This window comes from Nyctibius grandis, chromosome 3 (assembly GCF_013368605.1).
Source record: "Nyctibius grandis isolate bNycGra1 chromosome 3, bNycGra1.pri, whole genome shotgun sequence".
In the NCBI taxonomy this organism is placed as follows: Eukaryota; Metazoa; Chordata; class Aves; order Nyctibiiformes; family Nyctibiidae; genus Nyctibius; species Nyctibius grandis.
In genome coordinates this window covers 17829886-17844211 of record NC_090660.1, presented here as the reverse complement: position 1 = coordinate 17844211, position 14326 = coordinate 17829886, and the positions used below count along the sequence as shown (strand labels likewise).

General features: G+C 49.5%; 1 protein-coding gene across 1 annotated transcript in view; it reads right to left on the bottom strand.

The window, feature by feature from the left end:
- Window positions 1–12991, bottom strand: part of BCL2 (BCL2 apoptosis regulator) — a 99661-nt gene extending 86670 nt beyond the window's left edge. Inside the window, exon 1 of the mRNA XM_068397061.1 lies at window positions 11209–12991. Coding sequence (XP_068253162.1) covers window positions 11209–11799 — 591 coding nt within the window. The 5' untranslated portion in view covers window positions 11800–12991. The remainder of the gene's footprint in view (window positions 1–11208) is intronic.
- Between the last annotated feature and the right edge of the window lie 1335 nt (window positions 12992–14326).

The following is a 14326-nucleotide window of genomic DNA, read 5'->3' as shown; positions in this document are numbered from 1 at the left end:
CAGTTCCAGTCATCTTTTTTTGTTGTTGAGAGGAGTTTCTTTAGGGATCAAAGTGTCCTCAAAACCAAACAAGCTGGCTGTCCATCCCTTCCAAGGGAACAGGTAGTTTATTCCAGCTGTCAGCAACTGCAAACCAAACAGCTCCTCTCCCACTGTCAGTTTTAGCTCTAGGCCAGTTATTAAAATTAAACAGTTTCGTTTGTGAGAATGATGTATTTGTGTCTGCAGGGGGGGACAGAAGGGAGCACAGAGGGAAAAAAGAGAGCAAGTTTTCTAAAACAAACCCTGAGCCATTTACAGAGCCTAACAGCGTGCCACTGCTGCCTCTTCCTTCAGCCCATTAAACTGCCACAGAGGTCCCAGCCTGCAGGATGTACTACCATGTCCCAAACACCCTTCTCACTGGGCTGGGGAAGGTAAAATAAAATCATTTTTAAAAAAGGAAAAAAAAATCCAATTGCTTGTGAAATAAATACACTATTCCCTTGTGAAACAACCAACTTCAACAAACATGAAAAAAGGTACGAAGAGATGCCTTCACAGGTTTCCCCACCACTTGTGCCAGTGGGGCACAAGTCCACCACCACCCAGGCTGGACAGCAGAGCGGAGAGCTCTCCCCCTCGTGATCCTAAAGCACTGGGGAGGCTCATCAGCTCACCCCTGGGGCTGAGACACGGCTTTACTGGTCAAAGATGAACAAGGCCAATTTCTAGAGAGCCTCTGTGGTCCCGGTGGGACACCATGGCCCCTGGCCCACGCAGGCACTGTCAGAGGGATGTTTGAAGCATCCCGTGCCACATTCCCCTTACAGCGAGGACGTCTAGGGAAGCTGAGGAGCACCCTCCAGGCAAAGCCCGAGGCAGCCTCGCTTCAGTTTTCCACCACTGCACAGACATGCCCAACCATCCACTGCAACCAAGGCTTTGTACAACGCTTTATAGATCCCTTTCTGGGCCTGCCCACATGCTCACTGCTATATGAGGCTGGATACCACCGGTTTTAGCGTCTGTGCTGGAAAAAAATAGCTATTGACTCCAACCGGGCAAGGATTTCACACATTCAGTCCAGAGCCAAATACGCAAATTTTCTACTGCAGGAATTTTTTGCAGACGGCCGTGAGCTACTGCAGATCCCTGAACAGGCTCCAGGCCGGCTCCTTTACTTGCAGCCTTGATTGCCACCTGACATTTCAAGCGACCAGTTATATCTCCTCCCTTGCCAGTGCACCCCTATCGCCGCACTCCAGCCCCGCAGGGAAAAAAGCCTTTCCCTCGCCCAGTCTTCACAGCAGCACTGGTCTTTACTGCAGATCTGGGCAACGGAGAAAGGAACAGGTCAAGCTGGAACCTGAAAATAATATGGGCATTACGCCTCCTCCTCCGTTATATTTGGGACCTTTTGCATCCAGCAGCAGGCTGGGGATTAGATATTTAGACAGCGCGATTTACTGTGATCTGCCAGATGACTTCAGGAGAGGGGCTTTGGATATGTCTAACTCGAACTGAAATTTGCAGACACTTGGAGCACGATGCAGGATTTGCTTCTATTATGAACAGGGGAGTTTTTACTTCAGTTTTTTTTATGTCATTTTTTACTTGAGCTGTGCATACATTCCTGAGAAGTTCAACAGATTTTTCTAATCTACAACACTGACCATCTTATTCTGCTAATGGAAATGCCAACTCATTTACTACTGTATTTGAATTTGTCTTTGACTTATTTTCAATTCTTTTTTCTTCAGAAAAAAAGATTAGAAATAGAGTTCTCTCCTACGTTTTGTAATACACTGTCTGAACATGTGATGAGTTTTCTTAAGAAAGGAGTTCTTTCCTTTAGAGAGAAAGCTGGCAATAGTTATTCCATCGCAAAGACATGCTACAGGACTGTCCCATACCGCAGAGGGAGGCATTTCACTGGCCTTCCATCCAAAGACGTATCCTGACTTTCCAGTAACTCACACAAGTCTCTCCAGAGCATGCAACATGAATCTTGTCTCCTAAGCCTCAGTTCAGCAAGACAGTTAAAATGAACTTCAACCTCATGGTCAAGCCCAAAGGCTTGATTACTACTCACTTCTTTTTTTAATGTTTTAAAATTGTTTTTTCTGCCTGTATCTGAACAGCTTGATGAAGCTTGTGAATAGAAGCAAAAGAATACGTGTGCATGAAGATACCTCTCACAGATGCATGTAATAGAGCTTATTGTTCCTTCCCCTGACATGCCACAGACAGCTTTTATATATGGTGGGAATGCAAAAGGAAGGACAACTTCCTTCATGAAACACCCGATGAACTGTGCTGATACATAAAGGAAAACACTAACACTGTCAGTTGCCATTTCTCACTCTGCTCACGTTTTTCCTAAATAAAAACTAGAAATCAACACCTGAAACTGATCTTTTTAATCTGTTTCCATCACAAGGATTGCTAAACACATCCGAACAGTAGAGCTGAAAAAGTTGGAGCTGAACTTCTATTTAATTTTTTTTTTCTTTCTTTCTTCTACCTCCCCTCTCCACTCAAATCTCACCCCCAGGTAGTTTCACAACCTGACTCACTTTGCTCTTTCCCAGGCTAGCGAGCTCCAACAACGACATGACGTAATGCTACAGATTTGAATTTTACTCTAAGCTCCAAATTACCAAGACAGACATTTTCTTCAATATTGTACCTTGTATGACTTTTTTCTAATCAAAAAAACCATCAGCCTAACTCACAATAGCGTGGTGAGCAACAACACATTTCCCAGACCTGGTGTGCTGTAGAGCTAGCAAGAATACCCATTTCATAGCTGGGTTTACCGAAAAAGAGAGATATTAATGATTTGCCCCATATCCTACAGTGTACTGAGTACTAGAGCCAAGAAGAGGAAGTTAAGTTTTGACTCTCGGTTGCTTTCTCGAGCAACTGCGTGACAGCCTCTTTCAGTCACTATGTGGGAAAACAGGGCCTTTTCTTTTTGATTGTACCTGGCACAGGTACATAAATTACTCACAAAAGTACTCCGAAACCCACTGAGTTGCCTTTTCAATCACAAAATGGAATCATCCTTTTTATGGTCCAATAAAATAAAACAGCAATAAAATGATGCTGACTACTTCTTTTAACTAACTCTAAATGTGGTAATTTGTAACAGACCTTTAGCCAGAGCGGGAGTAAATTCAAGTGATGTGGGTGCTCTTAGCAACACAACAAGCACTTTTACAATTACCTTTACTTTTAAAAAACACATGCAGAAGTATGAAGTTCTCCCTGGCTGGATGAGACCAGTAGAGCATCTATCCCAGTATCCTCAGTCACCCACCAGCACCAGGTGCTCTGGGGGAGAAGCAATGCAATAGATAATCTCAAAATAGCATTCCCTGGAGAAAGGTCTACCCTCAGCACCTGGTGATCTCATTTCAGCAGCTGATGTCAAATTTACCCCCTGTTTCATCAAGGTGTATGACTGTCCTTCCAAGCAATTTTATTCGAACATAAGTATAGATATTTTCCTTACCCTTATGAATACCTAAACCTTTCTGAATGCAACTACGTACTTCAACTCACAGCTCTCCCACAAAAACAGCTCCGAAAGGTTAATCATGCATTGCAGAAAAGGCTGTTTTTCTCTGTTAGTTGAAAACCTGACGCTTTTTCATTTGATCTTATTTTTCTTGCCGCATATACAAAGTAAACATAACTACAATCGTCCAATTAAGTGCCTCTTCCTGTTCCTATTGAAGTCAATGGCAACACTTTCTAAAATCAGATTTGTTTTCTTACTCATTAACTGTGAAATCCAGAAACCCGCAAGGAACTTTCCAGTGAGGGGGATTTAGCAAAGTCTATTGATATATAATAATTATGACAGCAAACTAGCATTAGGATAAAATAACAGAAAATAAATTCCAGACTTTTAGATGCATTTGGAAAAGTTATGCAGTTTCACAGTCTTCCAGGAGCCAAAGAAAAAGGGGGAAAAAAAAAAGGGGGGGAAAAAAAAAGCCACCAGATTGTTAATGAGACTGAAAGCCAGAGTAAAATAAAAATCCCTCAAATCTGTCATCGGCATTCGTGTTTGGCAAGAAGGCCTGGCTGTTATCTTGCTGGGGAAGAGATAATTTATGGTACCACACACCTTCATCCATCCTATTATTATATATGAAATGGAAAATAAAACAGGCCGGTACTGCCCTCAGAAATAATCAGTATTTTGCGGCCACCGAGTAACAAGTGTTATTATTATCATTACTAAATCAGCAGGTATGGGAGCAGCCACGAGGGCTCATAAATAAATTATTTTTAAAAACCCAACAAACCAAACAGGGCTGGGCTTCACCCTCCCAAGGGCGTGAAGGAAAATAAAACAGACCAGGGAGGGAGGTGGGAAGGGCCAGACCCGGGCACGCCGTGGCCGATGGCTGGGCAGCAGCAGCCAGGACCGTGGCCGATGGCCAATGCCCGGTGCCAGCAGTGGTGATGGAAAGGGAAGGTCAGAAAGGCCTGCAGAAAGCTGAGGACCACCAGCCCTCCATGAAGCGGAAAGAACCAGGCAAAGAACCAGACACCCGCCGAATACAAGCATGCCGGCCACGGGAGGGGGAGCGAGCCTGGCCAGTGCGCCATGGTGCGCACAGCTGGGCACTCACCCCTGCCCAGCCGCACCCTTCACCGAAACCCTGACCACTAAAAGGGATGGAAATGCAATAGCCAAAAAATAAAAATTCACTTTGCCACAGGAGAGTTCTTATTTAATCAGACCAATTGCACCATTTTTTGCTACGGCTGCTCAAGTGCCAAGGCTGCTGCCCCAGTTTGTGGCTGCCCAGACCCCAGGTCAGGAGGAAGCGCCCGCTGCCCCGGGGTAGGGCTGCAGTGCTAAAAGAGCATGGGCTAGCCCAGCAGGGTGGCTGCAGAGAGAGGGGGTAAGCAAGGACACAGCAAGATCGCTGGCAGCTCACATTAGCGAGCAGAGCAGCTTGCGGAGAGCCGCCCCTTCAGATGGTCCTGCCCCAGGCCCCGGCCGTGACATCCCTCGGTGGCAATGGCGGAGAGTGAGGCCGGCTCGTCACTGCGCAGGCACAAACCGTAACGCCAGACCAAAACCACAGCAGAGGTTTCGGAGCGACACCCTAGTGCTGCTCCTGTTCCTACATCCACCTCCCTCCGCTGTCCCATGTCCAACCCACTGAACGATGACCCTCTCGTCAAGGATGCCTGGATCGGCACAAGGGCTTCATGTTTGCTGGCGATGCAGAACAAAGTTCCTGTGCTGCCTGAGGAAGCCTGGGCCCTGGTATCTGGCCGCTGAGAAAACACTTCTGCTCCACATGCAATTACTTCACACATCACTGCATAGGTCTTGTGATTCTCCTAGAGCCATGCTTTGCCGTCGGAGAAATGCGGGTGCCTCGGTGGAAAAAATCAACTGGATTTTCTTTGTGGATTACCGACTCCGAATTTCAATCTACACACTCAAAAAACTAAGCTACTTACTGCCCAGCAGAGCTAATGCAGCAGCTCGAGAGAGGCCTGTGTTGATGCAGGCACAGAACTAACTTCTTTCTCAATATTGAAAGTAAAGTAAAACTTTTTAATAGGATTGCTGTTTGAACTTTATGGTCCTTTGCAAGATCAACACAAATGACATCATCTCTATAACCGAGACCCCTGGTTTTGAAATTTTAAAGGTCACGGTCAATACATATATTTAAAAAAAAAAAAAAAGAAAGAAAAAGAAAATATGAGACTTCTGAGAAAAGATGCAACACAACCTTGTTGCAAGTTACGGAGGAAGCTATTATAAATGAAAGGGACTAGAGAACCACAATCATTTTCTCTTTCTGCCCTAGCTCTTCTGCTCCTTGCTTCAGCACAGATCCTCTGCAGAATTAATTTCTCGCTCTTCAGCAACAGCAAAAAGAAAAATATTTTGATAATATTTTGAGAATTCGATTTATAAACCCACAAAGCCACAAAAACTGGCAAAGGACCTAGAAGGTGTAACACTTGAAACTGCCCATTCATTTATTTAACTGAGTGGATTTCAGATAGTTTCCTTTTACCAGTCAAACAGTGACTTGGGGTTAGCCCCGCTGGGGATTGAGTCGTTACAAGGCCGCATGTCGCTGGCAAAAAAAACTCAAAGTGCCTCTGCTCCAGCATGGGGCATCCGGCTCCGAGCAAGGCACCGTCCTGCGCCAGCCGAGCGAGAGGCCTTTTCTCGGGACTTGCAAGAGAAGCAACATGCTGCACAGGCGGGTGCCTGGCTGAGCTGCTGGGAGAGCAGCTCCAGAGCCCAAAGGGGATGAGATTTCGGTCGGTGCCCCACACACGAGCACGGGAAGGCCCCTGCGTCACACCGATATTCACGACCTCGAGCACTGTCCCGGAGGCAGACGCACCTGCCATCCCTCACCTTCACAAGGGGGCTATGGACCGTCGCAGGGCACGGCGACTCTCCATACATCCTTTCCAAGGTGTGCCACTGAGCAAAGAGAATTAATGATTTACTAGACAAAAAAAAAAGAGGAAGCTCAGTGATTAGGGCAGTCAACCCAGGAGAAGGGAAACCTGGGGTTTAGTTGCTGGTCCAAGAAGCATTTATTCATTTGGCTGGAGATAGCCACTTGAGAAAACACATCAAACAGCGGGAATTAGACACCCCGGTTCTTCCTCCTCCACCAAATGAAGTCTCAACCCTGTAGAGGAGGAGAAGCCCTGTTGCCAGAGGGGAGGACACCTCAGCAAAACCAGCAGCCATCTGGCAGGTGAAGCCTCCTGAGATGTCGGAGATGCGGGTGTATACCCCCCTGCCAGGCTGGAGAAGGTCTCGCAGGCAAACCTCCCAGTACCTCGGGAGAGGCCTTAACCAAGTAGCCCTCAGGAAAAGCGAGGGCTTCTCCCCGGCTGCGTTTGCACGTGAGGATGGCACGTGAATGACAGCAGCCAGGCTAGATGATGTCTGCCAGCTTTGGGACACGGAGTTTCTTGGGAATGGCATCTTCCACAGTGTGCCGAGTGGCTCCTCTCTCAAGGCAGGAGCAGCTCCTGGCTGGCTTGGGTGAGGAACAGCAAGAAGTCAGGGATTTCTGCCACCGTTCTGGCTAGGCAGGCACTCAGAGGATGCAAGTGCTTATGTTCCACCTAAGGTCCAATTCAGACATCTAAGTCCTTCCCCATATCTGGCCTTAACTCTCGAACAGAATAAAGAACCGCAATAAAAGAACAGAATCGGATGAAAACACACAACCATCACATTCCTGGTTCAAATGTAAATATTGTCATTTAAAATGATGCTTTCTTGGCTGAATTTTCAACGTGATGCTGCTTCTCTCACCTGGGTTTCTTTACATTCTTTACATCAACAAGGTACTTGTCTACACATACATGACGGTGCCTGTGTCTCCTTCTACAGTTCTCATGCTCTTGCTTTTTCTTGAACACCTTGGGGAGGAAGCCATATGTTGGACCAGAAGCACCCAGAGCTGAGCACAGCTCTCACATACTTTAGGTTGTGTGCCCAAAGAGGGAACCCATCACTGCAAGACAAACACAGTTATATCTCTCGCACTGGCTGCATCACTTCAATGTTCCCTATGTCAAAGTCAAAAGTTGACAAGCACAACAGCCCGCTGCCAAGCCAGTCCTCCTGCAGCTCAAACACCAGGCTCTAAAAAACGAAATGAAGCCATTAAGTTGTCAGTCAGAAAAAGCATATTACATTATACCAAGTACCATGAAATTGCAGAGATGAGCTGGTTCTCGTCTCATTTCTTTTGTAACACAATTAAGATGTTATCAGGCCAAAGTACAATATTGTGGTATCCTGGCCTACGTGAAAATCTTTGAAAGCTGCATTTATTTGCCACCAGAACCACAAGCTAATAACACAGCCTTCGTGCAGGCAGTCCCCATCTGTTGCTTTTCCTCAGTTTTGAACAAACCCGTGATTGCTGTGTATTGTAAGGGTATTGACAGTCCCTAGACACCATTAACAGTGACGTCTAGTGCCTAAAATTTATACTCCACCAGCTACATCCCCTTCCAACCTGCCCTTCAATATCCTTCTTTCCTTCTTCATTTTCCTTGCAATATAAAGAATTCACATCCTGAAAATATATTGTCAACTTGTAGAACTGATTCAAAAGCAACAGATACAGAAGAAAGACATTTCAACCAAACTTCAGACCTGAGTGTAAGACATAGGCCCATACAACAGACTCAAAGCACGCACTGTCCAACTTACTCACTGTGTAACATATGCTTGTGACTAACTCCAGTGCTCTCTTCTCTACTGCTACACAGCCTCTAAGAAACTCCCCACTCCGCAACACACCGGGGATCCACACCGTAAAGGAGGAGAAGGCTACAACAGCCGGCGCTCCCGCTGGTTGCAGGAACCTCCGTGACAGGGAGTTCTTGCACACGACTGTGCTGAGGTCCTACAAAGCATCACCACCTACAAGGTGATCAGGTACTTCGGCAGAGCCATTTATGCCACTTTAATAAGGTTTGTACATCGGGTACGGTGTAAATGCCAAGCGAAGACTGAGTGCGTATATTACTTCATGCTTTTCCACTGACAGATCCTGAAAGCTAGAAAAAGAAAAAAAGAAAAACCCACTGCCTCGTGCCATCTTTGATTTCTTCTGTCTGAAGAGAGGATCCTAAAAGCTGTGTTTGCAACTTTATGTTAGTCTTTTGCTCTCTGTAACCAGCTAGAAGGTTTGCCTGTGTTTAATAATCCCGTGGCTCAAAGGTACCAGCCATTTACCAGACAGGCAGGCAAAAGCCACCCTGGGGTAATATTTTGTGCATCTTCTTCCATGTGTACATTACTAATAACACGTGGCAGTAAATGGCATCACATATATCCAAACTCTGGAGCTTTTGCTTATAGGTAGCTTCAATAAACAACTAAATGGCTATCGATAAGAAGCATCTTTTCCTTTTAAAGGCAGTCAGAGTTTACAGTCTGAGTTTCTTGTACCTCTAACCATCGAGAAACAGCTCCAGCACTCGCCACCTCATCTGGCCAATCACGCCTGGTAACACCTGTCTTTTCACATTCTCGGTTTTATTCATTGTTTATGTTTCTCTTTACACAATACACCCGCAGGACAATATATCTCCAGCATGCTTACGGATTGGATCCAAAGCTCACTGGAGTCAATAGAATGACTTCACTGGCTCTGGAGTGAATCGAGGGCCCCAGCTCCGTGAACGGGCTTCCAGCCTGAGAGGGACTTACACACAAGTTAGGCATCCCAGCCCAGAAGTGCAATCGCAAAATCCCTAACCCTTTAGCTGCTCGTCTTTTAACCAGCCAAGGTCTCCAAAAGCCTGAACTGTTTACAGATTATTTTCTCCCCAATTATCTGTTTTGTCGAAAAAAAAAAAACAAAACACTGGCAAACCCTCTGTAGTCATTCATGAAACAAGGGATGAGGGGATAGGTCTCCCTCTCCCAGGTGTGGTCCCAACCACTAAGCACTGCAGTCATTTTATGTCTGTGTGTGTGTATATATATATATACACACATGTCTGCGTGTCTGTATAAGAATGCGTATTTGTATATACATATGTATATATGTATATAAATACACAGACACACACACGCATGCACACACACACATTTTTTGCTCCCCCTTCTGGCCCCATGGATCTTGAATTTTTTTTCTTGGTGGTGGAAGCAGGGGAGAGACGGAGAACAATCCTGCCTCCAACATGACTTGTAGCCAGGGATCTGCAGCACTCCTCTGGGAGGTATGCAATCCAGATTCCCGCTGAGAAAAGGGCCCCAAAGCCTTACTCCCTCCATTACGGCAGCACGTAGATGTCCTCTGGATGCCCGGACACGTACACCCTTTAGTCAGGTGGGTTCAGCAGCAGGAAGGGAGCATCTTCATGTTTTAACAGAGATGGTCAATGTGGGTGGCACGTTACTGAGCCTAATGCTGACTTAGGAAGAGACCCAATGCTGAGAATTTAATGTGGTAATGCTTCACAAACGCTGGGCTTGCAAACCATGTTAGCTGTGAAACATAATGTACTTTACATTCCTTACACACTCCTCTTAAAGGTGTGCTGTGTAACTGAGTCAGCTCTCTGACTGCATTTCACACAGGACCAGACCTGAAATTGCCGGTCTCCTACCTAGCAGATCTCCATCTCTTACACCAGCTCTCAGCCCATACATGAAGTTTCTTCTTTGGTGTAACTCTTACTGTTTCTTCCCCCACCCTGTTAGTATGTTAAGCTTTACACATACAACAGGTTTGGTTTGCAGGAGAGCAGCTGGGACCACATTTTGTTACACTATATCAATTAATACAGGAAAAAAGGAAAGAGATCCCCTTCCAATTTCAATGTGGTTATTTATTTCAGAAAGAGAGAGGGAGAAGGAAAGGCTTTTGAGTGACTACCGGTGTAAAAGCTGTCCATTTTCCACAAGCGGAAATCTTCCCTTTCTGGACGACGCTGAAGCCAGCCCCAGCCAGAGGTGATCTCTACCCCAGAAACAGTCACCCATCAGATCACAACAAATACTCATTTTCCACAACAATCCCACGGACACAATCCCTGGCACCTTTGCTTCATCTCAAGACAAAGACAGATTTTTCACACTAGACATACCCTATACCATAAAACCCCATTGCCACCGCAGCTATAGACACCGGCACCGATGGCCACCTGCTCACCTGCAGCACCGGGATCCCATGTTCATCGCGTGCCTGCCTGGCACGTCACCCCTAACGGGAGGAATGCCTGCACACGCGCACACATGCGGTCCCTGCTGCCCCCGCGCCTGGGACCTGCCGTGACGTGCCTGCCCTGGCAGCTGGGTGGGTGCCTCTGCTGCCCCTTCCCACCCCGCTGTGAGACCCTGCCTTGGCCAGGGCTGGTGCTGCCAGCAGGCAAGGGTGGACGGGGGTAGGAGAGAGGAGGCCTCTGAGGAAGAATGTTCCTTGCTCATCCTTTTTGCTCCTGAGTTGTAGCTGCTCTCCCCATCCCAAACCACTCCACCGTAACCCCCCCGACGAGGTAAAAGTCGACAGCTGGCAAAAGGCCTGTTCCATTTTGGCACACGCCAGTGCAGACACCCCCCAGGCAAACCTTTTGCTCCCCGCAACATGAGTGCAACCCCCCGGGCGCTGCCCACCCTGGAGCCCCACTGGCCATGGGCCAGAGCCGGGAGAGGGAACGAGCAATCGGGGGACATACCCAGCCTCCGTTGTCCTGGATCCAGTTGTGCAGGTGCCGGTTCAGGTACTCGGTCATCCAGGCGGCGATGCTGTCCACGAGCGGAGACATCTCCCGGTTGACACTCTCCACGCACATCACACCGCCAAACTCGAAGAAGGCCACGATCCTGCCCCAGTTAACTCCGTCTCGGAAGAGCTCCTCCACCACTGCCACGAAGCGGCCCCTGGCCGTGAAGGGCGTCAGGTGCAGCTGGCCGGACATTTGGGCAAAGTCCCTCTGGTAGCGGCGGGAGAACTCGTCCCCTGCCTGGCGCAGGGTGAGGTGGACGACTTGGGGCACGGGGAGCAGCCCCTCGGCCGGGGGCGCGTGGCTAGCAGCAGCCGAGCCGGGGGGCTCGGGGTGCGGAGACACCAGCCCAGTGTGATCAGAGGAAGTCCCAGCAGCAGCAGCAGCAACAGCAGCAGCAGCAGCAGGAGGAGAAAGACCTGGAGGCAGGGGTGCCCTGTCCTCGCCGGCAGCCCAGTCGTATCCCCTCTGCGAGAGTTTATAGTGGATGTACTTCAGCACTATCTCCCGGTTATCGTAGCCTCTTCTCCCCGGATGAGCCATAATTCCCAAGAGGAAGCAGCAAGAGGAAGGGAGAGAGGAAGAAGAGGAGCAGGATGAACCCAAAAAAGTAAAGCAGCCAATAATAATAAAATTAATAACACCAAAAATTATAATCCAGTTACTGTATCGGGCACGGTTTCATTCATGGTGGTGTTGGGGGAGTTCTCAGGGTCTCGGAGGTACTTTTGTCTTCTCAGTGTTTCCTCCTCGGTTTGAGATGCACGGTATAAATAGGGATTAAAATGCTGTATATACTTTACTTCCAGGTGCACATTTATTACTTATTATAAATTTATTTTAGGACCATTTCCTCCTCGGTGTTGAAACACATCTTAAAAAATATTATACCGATTCGAAATCAGGTGCATTTTCCCCTAGGTGCTGAACTACCACGGACACGAAGGAGCGGACGAACACACACCGTAAAAACTGCAATTCAATACGATTTGCTAAACAGCCTTGGATGAACGTTATTCCAGCGCACTTTAAGCTAGAAACCTCAACACTGCTTTTTTTTTTTTTGCTAAGTTAGACAGACTAAATTTCCTCTGTAAAGTACTTACTTGGACTATAAATATGTTCCTCTGTCAAGTTTCCTCTAAAAAAAAAATAGCAACAACAAAACCCATACATCACAAGTCTTCAGAAACGTTAAGTTCTGGCCGCTTTGATGCTTCAAGTCACCAAGGGGACGGGAAAGGGACAAAAAAAAAAATATCTCTACGATTTCAAATGTTTTTTCCCAGACTCCTGTTTAACAGACATCTCCAAAGATGTGTCAAAGCTCAGAAAATCCCGCCTCGCAGCCCGGGAAGCCGAACAACCCCAAAGAGACGGAAAATCCTGGAGACCAGATGAACCACATTTGAATCCAAGCTCTCGCCGAAGTGCTCCGTTTTTCCCTCCAGTGCAACGTACAGACATATGCATTTACGTAGTTTCATTCAGACACCGATCGCGGGAGCCCCGTGCTTCCACACACACGCACGCACACACCAAAAAAAAAAAATGTATTTAGGTAATTAATTCTTTTTCACAAGGAAGAGCGTAAAAACAATAATAAAAAATAAAAATAAAGAAGAAGGAAAATTGCTTTTGACTGTGGCTCCGGGGAGAAATGCCATTTCCCGAGCAGCTTTGTATCAGAGGAGGAAGAGCCCCCGGCGCTGCCGAGGAGGGGCGCGGACGGGGCGTGTGTGCGGTGTGACTGGTGCCGATGGGGACCGCGGCCGCGGCGCCGCTGCCCGCCCGCCCGCCCGCCCGCGCAGCCCCGCGCACCCCGCCGGCTCCGGGCGGCTCCTCCGGGCGCTCCGCACTGCTGCTGCCGGCGGCGGCGGCGGCGGCTCCGGGCGGCTCCGGGCGGCGGCGGCGGCTCCGAGCGGCGGCGGCGGCGGCGGGCGCGGGCGGGGAGCTCTCCCGGCGGCGGCGGGGGGGAGCGGCGCGGCGGGGGCGGGGAGGAGAGGCGGGGAGGAGCGGAGCCCGAGGGGGAGGCTCCGGCCCCGGCCCCGCGCGGCGCAGCCGGGCGCGGTGGTTTCCTAGAGCTCCGCCTCACGCTTCATTCAAGAAAAGGGGGAAATGGGGAGGGGGGTCCTAAAAAAAAAACCAACACCACCAGAAAGGCGGCGGGGGGAGGCGAGCAGCCCCGCGCAGCCCGGGCCCGCCCTCCATCGCGGCCCGGGCCTGGGGCCGGCGCGGGGCGGAGGGGCGGCACTCGGGCCGCGGGTGGTGCTGGCGGGGAGGGCCGCGCCGCCGCCTCCGCCTGCGCGGAGGAAGCGGGCGGCGGTGGCAGGCCGGCGGCCGGGAAGGCAGCGCAGCCGTCCGCGGAGGAGCGCCCCCGCGCCCCGCTCCGCGCCTCTGCCGCCCCGCGCCGTGCGGGAGGAGTGAGGCTGCTGCAGCTGCGCGGATTTATTTTTAAAAAAAATAAATAATACGGGATGGAGAGGCGAAAAAAATCCCGATCACCCTTTTAAAACCAAGTGGCCTGATGTCGTTGGGCAGGGGCTCCAGGCGGGGTGGGCCGGGTGGTCTGCCCTGGCAGCAGCCCCTGCGCGGCCGCGGAGCCCCTCGGGGCCGGGGACAGGCCGGGCCCCGCGGGCCGCCTCTGCGGGTGGCCCCGCCGGCGGCAGCCCGGCGGTGCGGGGTCCCGCACACCTGCGCCACACACGCCGCCTGGTCGGTTCTCAGGTGTGCCCGTGGGACAAGCGGGGAGCTGGAATTTAGGACTTTTTGCAGAAACGGGACTCAGCTTTGTCCCCGCGCCCGGCCTGAAGGTTTTGTTTAGATTGAAGAGGAGGGAACCGAACTGTTTGGAGATCAGATTAATCTGGAGCTTGACTACAGAAGCAGAGTTCACCTTCAGAGTAGGTTAAACCCACAGCACTGGGAAATTGTGATGGCTCAGCCCTGCTGCTACCCCGACAAACGGCATCAGGGCAGGGATGAGTGATGCTGGGACAGCCCCGGCTGAAATGGGGAGCCATCCCAGGGTAAAGCCAAGTGAAACGGGAGCAGGAGATACTCGGCACCT